This window comes from Dermacentor andersoni, chromosome 8 (genome assembly GCF_023375885.2).
Source record: "Dermacentor andersoni chromosome 8, qqDerAnde1_hic_scaffold, whole genome shotgun sequence".
NCBI classification, from domain to species: domain Eukaryota; kingdom Metazoa; phylum Arthropoda; class Arachnida; order Ixodida; family Ixodidae; genus Dermacentor; species Dermacentor andersoni.
In genome coordinates this window covers 19,391,780-19,410,585 of record NC_092821.1, presented here as the reverse complement: position 1 = coordinate 19,410,585, position 18,806 = coordinate 19,391,780, and the positions used below count along the sequence as shown (strand labels likewise).

At 45.1% G+C, this 18,806-nt stretch overlaps 1 protein-coding gene across 3 annotated transcripts in view; it reads right to left on the bottom strand.

The window, feature by feature from the left end:
- The window catches only part of dachs (unconventional myosin-IXb-like dachs), a 205,287-nt gene that overhangs the window by 11,086 nt on the left and 175,395 nt on the right, over window positions 1-18,806 (bottom strand). For all 3 annotated transcript variants that reach the window (XM_050174498.3, XM_055068261.2, XM_050174497.3), the window contains 9 exons: window positions 17,574-17,674; window positions 17,073-17,275; window positions 16,334-16,388; window positions 14,568-14,679; window positions 13,759-13,858; window positions 11,550-11,656; window positions 10,993-11,087; window positions 7,322-7,486; window positions 3,453-3,597 (listed from right to left, as the gene is read on the bottom strand). In XM_050174498.3, coding sequence (XP_050030455.2) covers window positions 3,453-3,597; window positions 7,322-7,486; window positions 10,993-11,087; window positions 11,550-11,656; window positions 13,759-13,858; window positions 14,568-14,679; window positions 16,334-16,388; window positions 17,073-17,275; window positions 17,574-17,674 — 1,083 coding nt within the window. The remainder of the gene's footprint in view (window positions 1-3,452; window positions 3,598-7,321; window positions 7,487-10,992; window positions 11,088-11,549; window positions 11,657-13,758; window positions 13,859-14,567; window positions 14,680-16,333; window positions 16,389-17,072; window positions 17,276-17,573; window positions 17,675-18,806) is intronic.

Below are 18,806 nucleotides of genomic sequence, written 5' to 3'. Positions count from 1 at the left end.
AACTTTCGAAGTTAATCAACAAGCGTAAGACAGCTGACTTAAGGAAGTATAATATGGATTGAATTGAGCATGCTCTCAGGAACGGAGGAAGCCTAAAAGCAGTGAAGAATAAACTAGGAATTGGCAACAATCAGATGTATGCGTTAAGAGACAAAGCCGGCAATATCATTACTAATATGGATGAGATAGTTCTAGTGACTGAGGAGTTCTATAGAGATTTATACAGTACCAGTGGCACCCATGACGATAATGGAAGAGAGAATAGTCTAGAGGAATTTGACATCCCACAATTAACACCGGAAGAAGTAAAGAAAGCCTTGGGAGATATGCAAAGGGGGAAAACAGCTAAGGAAGATCAGGTAACAGCAGATTTGTTGAAGGATGGTGGGCAGATTGTTCTAGAAAAAACTGGCCACCCTGCATAAGCAATGCCTCATGACCTCGAGCCTACCGGACTCCTGGAAGAACGCCAACATAATCCTAATCATAAGAAAGGGGACGCCAAAGACTTGAAAAATTATAGACCGATCAGCTTACTGTCAGTTACCTACACGCTATTTACTAAGGTAATCGCAAATAGAATCAGGAACACCTTAGACTTCTGTAAAGCAAAGGATCAGGCAAGATTTCGCAAAGGCTACTCAACAATAGACCATATTCACACTATCAATCAGGTGATAGAGAAATGTGCGGAATATAACCAACCGTTATATATAGCTTTCATTGATTACGAGAAAGCGCTTGATTCAGTCGAAACCTCAGCAGTCATGGAGGCATTATGGAATCAGGGTGTAGACGAGCCGTATGTCAAAATACTGAAAGATATCTATAGCGGCTCCACAGCCACCGTAGTCCTACATAAAGAAAGCAACAAAATCCCAATAAAGAAAGGCGTCAGGCAGGAAGATACGATCTCTCCAATGCTATTCACAGCGTGTGTACAGGAGGCATGCAATAGAAGCCTGGGTTGGGAAGAATTGGGGATAAGAGTTAATGAAGAATACCTCAGTAACTTGTGATTCGCTGATGATATTGCCTTGCTTAGTAACTCAGGGGACCAGCTGCAATGCATGCTCACTGACCTGGAGAGGCAGAGCAGAAGGGTGGGACTAAAAATTAATCTGCAGAAAACTAAAGTAATGTTTAACAGTCTCGGAAGAGAACAGCAGTTTACGATAGGTAGCGAGGCACTGGAAGTGGTAAGGGAATCCATCTACTTAGGGCAGGTAGTGTATGCGGATCCGGATCATGAGAGTGAAATAACCAGAAGAATAAGAATGGGCTGAAGTGCGTTTGGCAGGCGTTCTCAGATCACGAAGAGCAGGTTGCCATTATCCCTCAAGAGAAAAGTGTATAACAGCTGTGTCTTACCAGTACTCACGTACGGGGCAGAAACCTGGAGGCTTACGAAAAGGGTTCTACTTAAATTGAGAACGACGCAACAAGCTATGGAAAGAAGAATGATGAGTGTAACGTTAAGGGATAAGAAGAGAGCAGATCGGGTGAGGGAACAAATGCGAGTTAATGACATCTTATTTGAAATCAAGAAAAAGAAATGGGCATGGGCAGAACATGTAATGAGGAGGGAACATAACCGATGGTCATTAAGGGTTACGGACTGGATTCCAAGGGAAGGGAAGCGTAGCAGGGGGTGGCAGAAAGTTAGGTGGGCGGATGAGATCAAGAAGTTTGCAGGGACAACATGGCCACAATTAGTACATGACCGGGGTAGTTGGAGAAGTATGGGAGAGGCCTTTGCCCTGCAGTGGGCACAACCAGGCTGATGATGATGATAGTTGAATCTCATAGTAACGAAGTCACGTCCTACCTAAACGTACGTTTGTAATATCCAATATTCCTTATAAGCATACTTGCATTACATGTTTCATTGCACATTTTAGGTTTACCGCATTATACTGGATAATTAGTCAACAATGCACACTCTTTCTTCACAAGTGCACAACATGGTTTTAAAGAAACATTCTCATGTGATACACAACCAGTGTCTTTTACTCACCACCTGCATTGTATTCTTGAATAATCAACTTGTGCCAACTCCATCTTCACACATTTTAGCAAGGTATTTGACAAGACAAGGTATGTGACAGACTGCATCTGCACAGGCTTACTTTTCTGAACCTCGACTGTAAAGTTTTAAAATGGATTGAGTTTTTTCTTATAATCGTTTACAATTTGTAAGTGCTAATTGTTGCATCTTTCTGCTTATCAAAGTAGAATCAGGGTTACCACAAGGATCCATTTCTAGGACCACTTTTATTCTTGATTTACATCAATGACCTTCCCTCTTTGTTGTCTTATAATATCCACTTGTTCACTGACGATTGTGTTATATTTCAAGAAATTAAAAATGCAACTGGCATTGTTGCCCTTAAACTTATCTATATGTGGTATCTGAAAAGTGTAACATTTGGCTAATGAACTTAAATATTAGCAAATGTAAAGTTATGCATGTATCTCGAACCAACAACGACCCATTTAAATATTACCTCAGCAGTACACCTTTGGATGTTGCTAGTTCGTACAAATATCTAGGATTTCACATCGCTTCTAACCTAACTTGGGCAATGCATACAGAATATATTATTAGCAATCCTAACTGCATGTCCAGCTACATGTGTCCTAAATTTTTCAAAGCATCATCTTCTCTCAAGTTAATGCCATATAAAACATTAGTCAGCTCTAGACTAGAATCCGCGTCACCTGTTTGGGACCCCCATTAAGAAAACTTAAGAAATTATGTCATTAGACTTAGTGCAAAACAATTCCATTCACTTTTATCTTTTCTAACTATACGATACTAACATAAAATTCTAACTATAATCAAACCACTAGTGTAACTTCCATGAAAGCTAACCATTCCCTTCCTTCTCTAACACATCGCTGTAAATTTGCACGACTATGCTTATTTCATAAATATAGCACTGTCATACCACCCTTCACGATGTCATCCACAGTCATCCACAATACGTGTCACTCCGCATCGATCATCAGTCAAACCTGAATCGTGCAATAGTAAGCATTCTTTTTTTCAGTCTTTAATTCCACGTATATCCCTGGATTGGAACCACTATCCCGCAGAAATTGTGGCCATCTCCAACCATAAACATTTTTGCAAAGCCTTAGCTAACTAGGTGCAATTTCGTCGTGTAATAACGAGACTCACTGTATTCTGTTTATATTTATCTTAAAGTTTAATACGACCACTACTTCTCACTATATTGATGTATTGCCTTAAAGTACACAAATTAATCAATAAATAATTAAACATCCATGCTCATTATAGTAATCAAGGTTTGGCTTACAGCTCAGCTTAATATCCTCCTCTTTAAGGTCCCTTCAACTTGTGATACAGTCAGTGACTGTGGCTTGTTGTGAAATGCTACCAGCAAAGTGCTACTGCCGAGGCATTTCAGCAGTGAGAGTTCTCATACCAAATCCAGGCCAAACAGGGAGCAGGTCTGCTGGATGGTTTTGTTGTCACACCGCTCCATCTCTGGTGGGGGTGTTCCCGAGATTGGCTGTGGTCGCGGTCGGCCTTGAATTCCGACCCCCACCGGTGGTACTGCTGGCTGTGACCTGCATTAGGAAAGAGTACAGTTTACTCAATGGCAAGAGGAATGTCGGCACAATGTTGAGTTGGGTGCTGGTTCGAGCGAGTTGGTATTTATAACTCATGATGACAGGTTTTACGCAGTGACTATGAGACAAGTTGCCAGGTTCATATTCCAATGGCGGCCTGTCCGCCATTGGAGTATGAACCTGGCAGCCTTTAACGCTAGAACGTTATCTAGTGAGGCGAGTCTAGCAGTGCTATTGGAAGAATTAGAGGGCAGTAAATGGGATATAATAGGACTCAGTGAAGTTAGGAGGCCAAAAGAAGCATATACAATGCTCAGAAGCGGGCACGTCCTGTGCTACCGGGCTTAGCGAAGAGACGAGAACTAGGATTAGGATTTCTGATTAATAAGAATATAGCTGGTAACATACATGAATTCTATAGCATTAACGAGAGGGTGGCATGTCTTGTTCTGAAACTTAATAAGAGGTACAAAATGAAGGTTGTACAGGTCTACGCCCCTACATCCAGTCATGATGACCAGGAAGTCGAAAGCTTCTATGAAGACGTGGAATCGGCGATGGGTAGAGTGAAAACAAAATACACTATACTGATGGGCGATTTCAATGCCATGGTAGGCAAGAAGCAGGCTGGAGACAAGGCAGTGGGGGAATATGGCATAGGCACTAGGAATAGCAGGGGAGAGTTATTAGTAGAGTTTGCGGAACAGAATAATATACGGACAATGAATACCTTCTTCCACAAGGGGGATAGCCGAAAGTGGACGTGGAGGAGCCCGAACGGCGAGACTAGAAATCAAATAGACTTCATACTCTGCGCTAACCCTGGCATCATACAAGATGTGGACGTGTTCGGTAAGGTGCGCTGCAGTGACCACAGGATGGTAAGAACTCGAATTAGCCTAGACTTGAGGAGGGAACGGAAGAAACTGGTACATAAGAGGTCGATCAATGAGTTAGCGGTAAGAGGGAAAATAGAGGAATTCCAGATCAAGCTACAGAACAGGTATTCGGCCTTAGCTCAGGAAGAGGACCTTAGTGTTGAAGCAATGAACGACAATCCTGTGGGCATCATTAAGGAGTGTGCAATAGAAGTCGGCGGTAACTCAGTTAGACAGGATACCAGTAAGCTATCGCAGGAGACGAAAGATGTGATCAAGAAACGCCAATGTATGAAAGCCTCTAACCCTAGAGCTAGAATAGAACTGGCAGAACTTTCGAAGTTAATCGACAAGCGTAAGACAGCTGACGTAAGGAAGTATAATATGGATAGAATTGAACAAGCTCTCAGGAACGGAGGAAGCCTAAAAGCAGTGAAGAAGAAACTAGGAATTGGCAAGAATCAGATGTATGCGTTAAGAGACAAAGCCGGCAATATCATTACTAATATGAATGAGCTAGTTCAAGTGGCTGAGGAGTTCTATAGAGATTTATACAGTACGAGTGGCACCCACGATGATAATGGAAGAGAGAATAGTCTAGAGGAATTCGAAATCCCGCAAGTAACGCCGGAGGAAGTAAGGAAAGCCTTGGGAGCTATGCAAAGGGGGAAGGCAGCTGGGGAGGATCAGGTAACAGCAGATTTGTTGAAGGATGGTGGGCAGATTCTTCTAGAAAAACTGGCCACCCCCTATACGCAATTCCTTATGACTTCGAGCGTACCGGAATCTTGGAAGAACGCTAACATAATCCTAATCCATAAGAAAGGGGACGCCAAAGACTTGAAAAATTATAGACCGATCAGCTTACTGTCCGTTGCCTACAAAGTATTTACTATGGTAATTGCAAATAGAATCAGGAACACCTTAGATTTCTGTCAACCAAAGGACCAGGCAGGATTCCGTAAAGGCTACTCGACAATAGATCATATTCACACTATCAATCAGGTGATAGAGAAATGTGCGGAATATAACCAACCATTATATATAGCCTTCATTGATTACGAGAAAGTGTTTGATTCAGTCGAAACCTCAGCAGTCATGAAGGCATTGCGGAATCAGGGTGTAGACGAGCCGTATGTAAATATACTGAAAGATATCTATAGCGGCTCCACAGCCACCGTAGTCCTCCATAAAGAAAGCAACAAAATCCCAATAAAGAAAGGCGTCAGACAGGGAGATACGATCTCTCCAATGCTATTCACAGCGTGTTTACAGGCGGTATTGAGAGACCTGGATTGGGAAGAATTGGGGATAAGAGTAAATGGAGAATACCTTAGTAACTTGCGCTTCGCTGATGATATTGCCTTGCTTAGTAACTCAGGGGACCAGCTGCAATGGGAAGCGAGCAAAGGGAAGCGTAGCAGAGGGCGACAGAAAGTTAGGTGGGCGGATGAGATTAGGAAGTTTGGAGGGTCAACATGGCCACAATTAGTACATGACCGGGGCAGTTGGAGAAGTATGGGAGAGGCCTTTGCCCTGCAGTGGGCGTAACCAGGCTGATGATGATGATGATGATGATACGAGACAAGAACATGTGAAGACACTTGCACTTGTGTCTTCATGTGTTGTCTCCTAATTTGTGTGCAATGCCTTCGGTCATGGATTATATCTTTTTGTACCTGTGGCCATAATGTGCACTGTAATGGAAGTCTAATGTTAGAGGACCGAAAGCGTCTGCTTAAGCGACGTTGGTGGGACTCCTACGCTCATCACCTCCTTCCTCAAGGCGAGAAAGATGTGTTGAATAACTTCAAATGCGAGAGAAGGAAACAATGTGAGCTCTACATACCAGATACATGCTGAGCTGAATACAGGTACAGTGGGCATAACCCCTGTATTTAGGGTGCACAATTTTGTGTACTTGATTGCTTTTACCAGTTGTGTCCAGTCGTAGCAAAGAAAAAAGAACACTGTTTCACTCGTAGCGAAGCAGTGACACGATAGTTGGTGAAATATAATCAGCTTAACAAGCCTTACACTGTTTCTTGTGATATTTGTTGAAGTGAACATTGACAGGTGCGGGTGAGCAATCTCCTTCCGAAAAGTAAGAGAAGTGTGAGTACCATTCGTTTATGGAATTTGTGCCTCCCAGCGTTGAAGTGGAATGGCAGAGCTTTTCTTCCTTCTCTTACTTATGAAAACTTAGCTACTGGTCTCCACTCGAGCTATACTTTTAACTTCTTACTGCTGCCTTCGTATGGCTTTCCTCAAATTTATATTTGGCCTACCCCAACAATAGGCATCACATTACCCTTGACGACAAGAAGACAATGTGAGTGCCATTCAATAAACACGAGAAGAAGCCGAGCACTAAACAAAGAAGTCTAACAAAGATGAAGTGCACGCATTCAACCATTGTCATTATATGAAGAAGAAGAAAACATAATTTAGGATCGCCTCCACAAATGAGAAGGCAGCGAGCAAGAGCATGAAGAAGGCACCAATGCCAGCTCTATCCGGTATGCAGATGTTGGGCGGGCATAGCCAATCATAGCTGCTGCTGGCACAATAGCGCTCTCCAGGATCAGTATTCTCCTCTCTGCTGTAGCACCGGCAGAGTGGCTGAGAGGCACAATCTTGAAACTGCCAATCTGTTGGTCGTCAGTTTGAATTCTCTTGGCACAATGAGAATTTCTTTTTTCTTGTGAAAGATAGTAGCATTCTAGCAATGGAGAGCGATGGACACTGACAGACATCCAAACAATCATGGGAGCAAGCTCACAACAGCTGTCACTGTAAAAATTGCACCGTGAGGTCACAAGAAAGAATGCGCAGGCACGTGCCTCATGTTGGCCACCCGTGGCGTCCTTCCGTGCAGCTGCAGGCTCCGGCGTAGGCTGGGCCACCGTATCCGCTGGTGCCAGCCACGCCACACTGCCTGGATGAGCACGGCAGCCGCATGCCGCCGCCCCTCGCGGAGGTGCTCCAGTTGCTGCCGAGCATTCTCACTGCAAGATGGGCGGGGTCAGTCGGCATTGGAAACCTGATGAGCCATGCATGCAAGGTGCTGCGTAGCCTTATCCTCTGCATATTCTAACACCATGAGCGTAAAGTGATATACTATACAGCCGAACCTCAGTATAACGATCACTGATAAATGAATTACAATATTAGATATAATGAAGCATATCTAAAATGTCTCTTGCCGATATTGCATGGGTAAATTCAGAGCGCGAACTACTGGGACCCAAGCTAATGCACAAGAACAGACAGGACACGGCACTACTTGCAAATGAAAGTTTATTCGGAAGGCTAGAGCTCATATAAACCCGACATGTCCGATGTCATCAAGCGTCATAAAAGCAAAAATAAACAGAAAGACAAAAAATACTGTTAATTGGTGTCAGTTCGCCAAAAAATTTCCATGTGTTAGGTCATATCTAGAAAAGATATTTCAGTGTCATGAAGCACTATAGAAGCATGATGAACATGCCCTACCCCCTTTTTCTTTACCTTGTGGGCCTCTACAGCTTCCCTTGTTGTTTGATCTTCGTGCTTACTAAGGACAACGGCATTATCAAACTTGGGTGTGCGTTTACCTTGTGAATAGCAGTCTCTTACACGCATTGCAATTCACAAGGTAAATGCACACCTAAGTTTGATAACACTACAGTCCTATGTAAGCAGAAAGATAGAACAACAAGAGAAGTTGTGGAGGCCCACGAGATAAACAAAAAGGGGCTAGGGCATGTCCGTCATGCTTCTATAGTGCTTCATGACACTGAAATATCTTTTCTAGATATGACCTAACACATGGAAATTTTTTGGCGAACTAACACTGATTAATAGTCTTTTCTTTTGTATTTTTTTTTGTTTTTGCTTTCATGCCATTTAATAACGCTTAATGAATTAGGACCTGTCAGGTTTATATAACCTCTAACCTTCTGAATAAACTTTCAGTCGCAAGTAGCGCCGTGTCCTATCTTTTCTTATTCCTCAGCTTGTGTCCCAGTAGTTTGCGCTCTGAATTTAGCCATGCTTTCATACCAACTCGCACATGTTTCACTTTTCACCGATATTACACTGTAACAAATATACGATTATAACAAATGTTGTTACAACAATGTTCGACTGCATACACCAAGGCATCTCAGTACCAATGTTGGGAGGGGGCTGTGGCATTTGTCCTTGAGTAGCCACTGCCTATTCCAGTCACGTGTATGTGTATGTTTCCCCTGAAACCGGTCTTACCAAGCAATCTAAAGAGGACAACGCAACTGAAATGCACTCAATTAATTGCAGGGTCCTGGATTGAACTGGAAATTACCCAGATTTATTTTGGACTAAGTTACATGGCTATTTGCAACATTCCTCTCTTGTGCACTGTCGAGTTAGGACTGGGGCCGAACATCTAATTTACTTCCCCACGCATCGCTCGCCTCCTCGCCGGTCGTTGAGCGGTGTGTCGGGTGTGGAGCAAGAAACATTTAGGAGTGGAAACTCTGTTGTTTACGGCAACCAGAAAAGGTCACAAGCCCGCAGAGCCACTATCATGCTGGCGGTACCTGGCGGCCGAGAAATTACCGCCGTTTTGGTTGCCAAGGTAACCAACCGGTTGCGTGTGTTGCTCGCATTCGGCCGCGAGCCTGGCACAAGTTCTGCTGAGGGCACTCACACATGCTTCTTTAGCGCTGGTAGCCTGGATTGGTGCTATGCTTCAACCATTTGAGCACAGTAAAAAATAACACGCATTCTTTTCCATGACCGCTATAATAAGATGATCTGTAGCTTTGGTTGTACGCGCTATCGTTTCACACCCATGTGATGAATTTGATTGGATGGGTGTAAGTGCTGCTGGCATTAGTGGAAGGCAAACATGCCTTCAATTTCTTCGAGTATATGACCAAGCTGATTTTCCACAAGGCCATGGGTCTCACACGCTGAATGAACATCACTGACGTTCACTGCTGCTGATGTTCCTGGCTTGTCGTATACACTCATTCTTGATCTTTTAACAGTAGCATGAGTGATATTTGATGATGCTTTCCGGGGAGTCCACTTCTTTTTCAGGGATGTCAAAGATGCTGGAGACGGAAGAAAGAAGCAGGGAACAGCCTCTGCATGCAGTCCAGGTTTTTTTTTTTTTTTTTTTTTTTTTCGGGTGGTCCAGGATTACCTCGCCTCTAAACTCGCCGTAGTATTTATCCCGTCTCATCATGTTGTTCGTGAAGTGCTTCTCACAGACCTACTCTCTCAATGTGAGCTGACAGCCATCCCCAGGAATCGCCACAGCCCATGCTTGCAGACGTTCAGGATCATTCGGAGCCTTGAAAATGCTCACCTTTTCTCAGCAATACTTGTAGCCGCTTTTGCAGTTTTCAACAAAATACCTGCGTCCCATCTTAGGCTAGCAAATTCCAAAGAAGGGCATTTGCATGTCGCAGTGCTTTTAGTATTATGGTCCTCTAACAGACACTGACAAGAACTGTTTGTTTGACTTAAGGGCCCACAAACACAATGTTACGGCATGCCAGCTGAAGCGAACGTCCGTGTCGTCTGCTTGTCGTCTGCTTGTCGTCTGCTTTGAGTGGAAGGCATGAGTGCCACCAAAGAGAGTGTGCCCGAACGCGCCCTAGCTGCCCACTAAGGCATCTGCTTTTTTTTTTTTTCCGCTGTGGCTTGCATGACGTGCCACAAGGCACTGCATGTGCCTCTGTCGGCGCATGCTATTTTTGTGACGTTATCTGGCTGCCCGCACTGATGGGAGTTTAACTCCTAAATATTCTTCCTCCGTGGTGCTAGATCTAAGTGTGTAGCAGTGCAAGGCACAGAAATGGTGTTCTAGCATGTCTTCTTTCTTACATTCTTCAGTCATGTCATTTAGTTTACCGCAGTAACGGCCCTCCTTCCCGACAAGGAGTCTCCTACAAATAGACTGCGCGGGTTCGTGTAGCCATGAAAAGCTCAACATACCAGCCTCGCACTTACTGCGGTAGCATAGCAGCTATTGCGTTGTGCTGCTGAGCTCAAGGTTGCTGGTCTGACCATGGCCGCGATGGCTGCATTTCGATAAGGCGAAGTGCAAAAATGCTTATGTAATTAGAATTAAATGCCCGTTAGCCAAAATTAATTCAGAGTCCCTGATTAGAGCACGCTTCATAATCAGATTGTGATTTTGCAATGTAAAACCCAAGAACTTATTTATGTTTTATTCCGCCCTCTGATCCTACATTCTACATATCTAGTACAACAGTCAGCAGTTGACAACACCCAAATGAACTTACCCCATGACCTTACGAGACCTTCAGTACAAAATGTAAGCAATAACCTGACAATAGCTGTAAGGGGTAAAAGAACAGTAGAGGTGTTCAGTATGTACGTGAAAATATCCTGAAAAAATCCAGAAAGCAAGCACTTCCTCTAAGATTGGTGGATACGTCATGGATAACAACCAGTTGCGCATTCTCAGTGAAACATTTATGCTTCGTGAACACCACAGAAGAGCAAGAATTACCTGAGAAAGATGTGTCTCTTGCCCAGAGCCCAGTTGACAGCAGCGTTGGATAGCTTGACGTTCTCAATTGCCTGACTGAAGTACTCCAGAATGAGCTGCAATGAACAAAGCTACCTGCATTAGTATCAGCAGTCACATGCATACATATTACATTACACAGTCGAACCTTGTTATAGCAAAGTCGTACCTGACACAAGAACACCTGTTATATCTGGTATTTGTTATAAGCACATCATTACTTACTGATATCAGAGAGGAACATTTTAGGTTTACTTTGTTATGTTATGTTATGATAATTCGTTATGTTGAGCTTCGACTGTATGTGTGGTATACATAGAAGATGCACCTTATGTTCTAATGAAAACTGATTTTCCAATGCAGCTAATATTTAATGCGAATGAGCCAAGCAATACAAAGACGTAAGAAACACAATACCGTTCACTAAATGTAGATAAAAAAAAGCTATTTGTTGTCCTTTGGCTGCATACTAAGTTACCTTTGCCTAACCTTGAAAGAGCTATTAAGTAAGAGCTTGCGGCTGGGAGCATGGTATCTACCTTGCAATCTCCAACTGCCTTGTCCTCCGTCTTCTTGAGTATCTTGAAAGGTGCCAGGAGGCGGTAGCGCACGTTGAAGGCCTTGAAGCGCATCCGATGTGGCAGACCTACGTTGCACAAGTGGCGACAGTTGAAGCCTCTCTAGAGCAAGAGAGAGGATCTATTGCGTGCCTAGACTGCGCCAATTATGCTCAAGATACTACAGCGGCTCTTGGTATGGGAGACTCCTGCCACCTTGGGACGTAATGAAAACATTTTAAGACTTGTTCGCACGACGATGTCACGCTAATGCCTGAGTAAATGCAAATAGTGTTAGTATAATCAATGTTCAGACCTGCCAACCTTAGGATTAAAAAACAGCTACAGCAGAAAGCAAAAAATATAAACTTAGTTGAAAAACAGTAAACATTTAAAAAATATTTAATGTTTACTGTTTATTACAGATATGCAGGCTTTCGTCTGTAGAGATGATACGAACAGGCACACTGCTCTATGTAATTCGCAACAATGATCCGTGCTGAAGTCGAGCAGAAATGTTTATGAATTTCATGAATGCAATATTCATGTAACTGCTGTTGAAGAGTCGGTTGCCGTTTTACATTGGCTCTACGAGTTAATGTCGATGCCGAACGGGTACGCCCGAGTAGTCAATGGGTACGAAAAATTGGGCCATAACATCTTTCACTGGAAGTTGTTTTTGCCCTAAACTATATGCAAAAGTAAAATTTTAAAATATTTGTGTCACTACATGAATCGTAAGCAAGCGCTATATATCAGACATTTCATGATAACATCGCAATAGTTGGCAGGTATGAATGTTCCACGCCTTTACTCCAAAAGACAAGCCAAGCCACATTTTTATGCCAATTGCTTGGGGAGAACAGAGGGAGCTCCTCAAATACTCAGGGAAAACAGACCTTAGTGGTCATGTTTGTTGTGTAAGCTACAGACCACTGAATGAGAAGAGGAACACTATAAGGCGAGATATTATCGAAAAATATGAAAAAAAAATGAAGCAATACACGCAAAATTGAAGACCTATTTCAGTGTCTAACACTCGATTCAAAACAAAACTTAATTATTTTTGGTTGATTCATTGTACTATAGGATGAATTTTGGAAGCATTCGCAAGAGTTCTCAGAGCTCTTTATGTGGTGAGTTGCCTTCAACGTTTCATGTTTGCCCACCTTGACCGGTACTCGTTTGTTGTTCATTAACCAATGGCACGCTTCCCATTCGAGGCTATTTTCTGGGAAAACCTTAGCCCAGAGAGCAGGTTCAGCGTGCTGTTGTGGGAGGAGCTTCTCCTGCATTCTTGGCCTGTCACTGACTACACAGTACTTTGAAGCGCTGCTTACGCTACGGTTTGGCGAGTGAGTGAAATAACTTTATTAAGTGAAATAACTTTATTGGTTTGGTGCTTGCATTTGAACAGCACACCCGAAAACGCCCCTTTAAAACAGGTTTTTCTGCTGAAACTCATTTCGAGTAGTGAAGCGCACTTTACACAAATGCTTCCACGGCAATGTGGTGAAGCGTTCCTTCATTGCAGCCTCGCGAGGTAACGACAACGAGATCGTGGAAGTAGACCGTTTGACTCAAGCATCTGATTCATGTTACGAGAATGACGCGACCTCAAGGTTTGTCGTCGACACCTTTGCGGAAGTGACGTGCCATGCCCGTCCTTATTTTCATTCCACCCGCATCAAAATGCGCCCACCGCTACTTCGACTCCGCGAAAAATAAGGCGCGCAGCGACGCGGGTCGGCAGAGGCCGTATTATCGGCCAGTCAGTTTCGGAGATCTTTCACTTTTGCGAGTTTCGCATGACTAGCGTCAGACGTGCCAGCGCCCGCCCAGGAGCGACAGCATTCTTGGCACACAAAATGCCAAACACGCTGTCTTGGCATTTTGGGAACGCCGTCACCCGGCCGTGTAAATGCGGACGCGTCTGGTGCCACAGTCATGGAATGTAACTTCACTTGTACGTTCGTACGCGTCAAAATGTGGCATGCAAATAAATGTTTCCACAATATGTCGCTGCTGGAGCGTTTATATGAATGGTTATTGCGCAGACAAGTTTCAATTTCGCGCACGCCTTGTATCTTGTACTTTGGAAATCCTGACAGACTCTTGCCGCGCGAACAGCCTCTCGAAATAATGGCGCAACACACACAGAAGCAACGAGCTGCGCTGGATCGAGCCTCACCTCCAGCCATGAGGTTGACTGTCTCAAGTACCTGCAGCGCCCTGAGCTGCTTCATCACCACAGTGCGCTCGAAGTGGCCTGGCTGCTCGTGCTTGTTGGCCTGCGTCACGAAGAGAATCGATGAGGAAGGAGAGCATCAATGCTGCTCACTGTCTTCTGCAAACGCCCGGATATCCTTATTTCCTCTGATATAGCGAAGATCGTCGCTTCCAAAACGACACTACGGCGGCTATCCGTTTTGTCCAAGATAACGTCGTTTAGAAGAACTTCTTGCTGGGCTAGTTGGTGCATTGTTTTGAAGATCCAAGTCGCGCATTCAAAATATTTTCCTGTGGTTGTCTTTTTTGAATGCGCTACTTGGTTCTTCAAAAAAAGTAACGTCGTTTACATGGATACTGCAACTTTACCGCCATTACGCCGTGCATTAAAACCCGGTCTGGAATTACACGACAAATAAAGAAAAAAGAGAGAGGGGAAGGTGGAATAATAATATAATTGCACTTTCTGAGATAAACCGTTTAGGATATCTGCTTCCTGCAATTGCCAGGAAAGGACTTTTCTTTATTCTCTGATGTTACAGGACACGCGATGATTTCGAGAAAAAGAAACTCGTCGCGTAACCAGTGATTACTGTATCGGATCTGCAGGCAATGAAACGCGAATCGACTACTGGGTGGTGCACTGCAGAGATGCCGTCTAAAATTTCGCCCACAGGTGTATACGAATGTCCTGTACGAACAGCGCTGGCTACATGGAAGTGTGTTCGAGTGACGCGGCACTGCAGGCGTGGAAGGCGGCAGCACGCGTACCCGTATGCAGCGGACAAAGTGCGGCTTGGCGTGGACCAGGGTCCGCAGCAGGTTGTCCAGTCGCGTGTGGAAGTCCTGGGTTAGCGTGGACACGGGCTCGTCGCCGTTTTGCCTGTCGCCAGGAGGAAGAGGAGGAGAAACGCGTCAGATCACACCAGCGCCATAGACAAAAGTGCACTGGCCACAAAGAGAATGCGAGAGAGAAAAGACACTCGTCAAACAGACACGCATCCGTTTTGTTACTGTGTACAGGGGGAAGAGGGCTGAGTAGACAAAAGCGATGGATGGATGGATGGATGAAGGAATGAATGAATGAATGAATGAATGAATGAAATGAAATAAACAGACAGACAGACAGACAGACAGACAGACAGACAGACAGACAGACAGACAGACGATTTTAGAAGTTGTTGCAATCCGTGTGTTGCTCTGTCAGCCTGAGATGCATGGGCCTATGGACTTTTGTCTTAAAACAGTCTGGGGCCTAGCCGGTTTAGCTCTCAAAAATTGGTCACGCTCGACATCATAGCTTCGAGAAAAGCACAGGATGTGTTCGAGCGCCTCCTTACCGCTGCATGAGGCGCATGTAAGTGTGCCTGCCATTGCAATTAGGAAGCAATAAGCTTTCACAAAAAGTGGGCGTAAATGTTCGGGGAACGCGGCAGCTGTTTAGAACTAGCTGCTTTTTCTACGAACGCGTGTACCGTGGAATTCAAAGGCGCATTTTGAACTCCCATGTGCGATCACTGCAATGCGTCTCTCAACTCCTCCAGCGGCCAGGCCGTGAGAAAGTGTACCTTTTCGTTAGTTTTCTTCATTTTTGTTTCATTGTATCTATGGTAAGCAGACTACTCCAGCTACTCGTGCCCAATCCCTGGGATATCGCTGATTGCATTTTTTTTTCATTTGGTTTCACCTCCCTTTACTGCCATTTTCACTGTTGAAGTGGTCGGCACAAGGGGTAGACACATAATTATTTTTAATTATCGGCTGCAAGTAAACAGCTGTCTATTAATTTAAGTGCATAAATTTTAATTTTAGTTACAATCAAGTGAGCTGTCACGATAATAGTCGCCTTCGAAGCTCGTGTTAACTCATCTATAGAACACATGTTCTGGCAACATGAGCTCGCCCCGGAAAAAGATAATAAAAAAAATAAAAGAAAATACAAAAATACGAGCCATTCCACTCTGTGAGGGTGGATGACCAGCGAAGCTAGTTAGCACACGACACATAATTTTGCACAAAGGTACGAACATATTTATTGCCTCCGCATCGGTGGTCATCGTCACGACAGGTATGCACACGCACTCTCGTATCACCTGTGTTATGAAATGCCTCCTTCACGTAAGACAGTGAACGGCTCATACCTCCTTAAGCAATGGTTCATTCCACCGTAAATAATAATATTAAAAAAGATTAATGCTGCATCCTCATTACGACGACACAACAGAAATGAAATTCTACGCTGCAATGATAACGGGCAGCAGAGCCAGCTGGGGACGAAGACGACGACGCTCGAGCCATTGCTGATTATGATAGTTGATGAAGACGACGATAGTTTCCTCTGGCCAATCCTGCTCCCTCAAGCAATGAGCGGCAATGGAGCCAGCTGTGGAAGAAGACGACGAGCGCGTTGGCACGGTTGCGCCGAAGGGCGCCAACGAGCCAGTTCGCCAGCTGTTCGCGGACGGAAATGCGCTAGCCATATACAGCTTCGTTGTGAAAAAGAAAGGAAAAACGTTTTGTATTCACATAACACTCACAGCTCTGTGTGCGCTGTCGGAGACACCCTGAAGGAGACACCGCGAGGAGCGACACCTGCAAAGGAAGAAGCACCAACATGATACGACGAAAAGAAAGTTTCGGTGCTAAACTCAATGTGAAGGACGCATTGAAATTTTTGCTTACGATGGAGCAGAACTGAAACCTAAGACGTCTCAGTCCTCCCGCACTTGCTGTTTCAAATCATTTAGCCCGAAAATTTATTTCAATAGACAAGTAATTTGCACTACCCTTGAGCGTTGCACCTAAACGCTCTATTTATGCAATACTATTCATTTAGCTAGCCGTAATACGTGACCTCTGTTTGGCTCAATTCATGTGCAGGGAACACAGTAGCGTCGCCAAGTTTGTGATGCGTAGCCCCTGCGTCACTGCATCGAATGATCAAAGGTTCGCGCCCGATGTCCTAATGGGGCAATTTAGTGTGCATATGCCTCAAAATAGAGACCATCCGGGTCTGCTTTCGGTGAGGAGACTTGATTCAATAATTTATGAACACACGCTAACACTACACTAACACATACACACTAACACATACGTAAAAGCTTCCAAATGCCCATTTGCATATGAATCGAGCCGAATGACTGAGTCAGGCTTCTCCTCCGACAAACCCTCATTGCAATGAAACCAACTCTGGCGAACGCACGCACGCATGGCCAACTGTCGTGGCTGTTCTAAAGTATCATCCACGATGCTCACGAAAGCAGTGAAAGCACGCACCATCGGCGAACAGCGCCTTGAGCTCGCTGCCGAAGAGGTGCGTGGCGAAGCCGAACGCGCAGGAACTGCGGTGGAAGACGGCCACAACGTCGTCGGGAACCACGTCTCGGTTGGTCTCGAGGAATCCGGACGCCTCGTAGGTCACGTTGCCCGCATAGTGCCGGATGCCGAACGCAGCGCTACCACACTTGGCCTCGAAGAACCTGCCGGTCGATTAAACGGTGGGATCAGGAAGGTCATGCGTACAGGACGCAGAGCACGGAGGAGTCCAACATGAATAGCAACAGTCAACTGGACCGCAGAAGCACGAACGAGAACGTCGTTTGCCGGTACTTATTCGAGTACACTTGTTGTTTTCAAGAATACGCCAATACTTCTCGATTCTAGCACTAGAAACAAGAATATACTGTATGTTAAAGATCGTGAGCACAAATTCTGATCCAAACAGAACACGTCTTCACTGCGTACAGCCGTGCAACCAGGACGGGTGTTGTCGCTCACCTGGGACTAGTCTTGTGCTGCATGCGGACCTTCTGTACGTAGGTCTCGGGCGTACCACGTAGCGAGCACTCCACGTCCACCATGCTGAGCAAACCCGTGCGCTGCGAAGCAGAAGACGCGGTGCTCAGAGCACATAAGGAAGCTTGCAGCGTCCGCTCACAGACATGTTATTGTGATACGTTATTGGATCCGTATAAAGTCTAAATGCGATAAGAGCGCGGCCGCGCGCCGTGCGCTTTAAGCCTATTTCATATGCAAGCGAAAATGCGCGCGAATCCTGCCGCCTCGCCGCAGAAATCTGTTTCGAGCGGCGGCGGCGGCGGCACTAGCGGCGAGGTTCGGGCAAGTTGGAATTTCATCGCGGCAGCTCCGCTTCCGAGCGGCCCGCCTCTCCACGTGACCAGTAGAGGACTAGTGCGGAAAAGCCTGCGCATAGGACGGTGTTTATTTACTTGCTACACGTAGTACGGGCAACATGCCAAGAGAGCTCTTCAACGAATTGCTAATTGCTAAGTGCAGGATATGTACTTACAAAATAAAAATTTGAGAGGCAGGTGCAAAGCAATGCTTATGTTGGTAGTCGCAAACTACCGAAACTGGCTGAAAGTCCCGCCTTCTTTGCCAGCAAGATTGCTATTCGCGGCGGCGGAAAACACGCGGCGCAATGCATGTGAAACGAAAACTCGCGAGAAGCTTCGCAGCGCCGCGCCGCTGTTCGCTCCGTTCGCTCAATCGCTTGCATGTTAAACAGGCTTGGTTGGCTTGGTGCGCGGCGTCTTCTCGAGCGCGCAAGAGAGGAGCGGGAAAGATGCGCGCCATCTTCTCTCACGCGCAAGGGGGGATAGTTGAGTGCGCCTTCTCGTCTAGCTCGACCGTGGCTGCGCATGGAGCGGCCGCGCGTTTCGTATCTTGGAGGTAACGTGCGGTGGGTATAAAGCTTAGGCGAGCCGAGATGGCGATGACTTCGTGTGCGCTGTGTTCTCGCATGCCTAGTTCGCGTTGAAGCGAGAAGCATCACAGAAGGAAAATCGCTCGCCGCTGGTGCGCTTCTTCATCACGCCAGCTTTGTGACAGCGACTTTTTGATGTCATGATATAGAGTGAGATTTGTTCATGCTTGCCCGTGCCCTCGTGACACCATGCTTTTTAACTTAATTAGTAAGCTAATGTTTACTTTATATTATACGGCCAATAAAGCTATAAACCTTGCTTTGTGTACTTTGTCTAATACCTT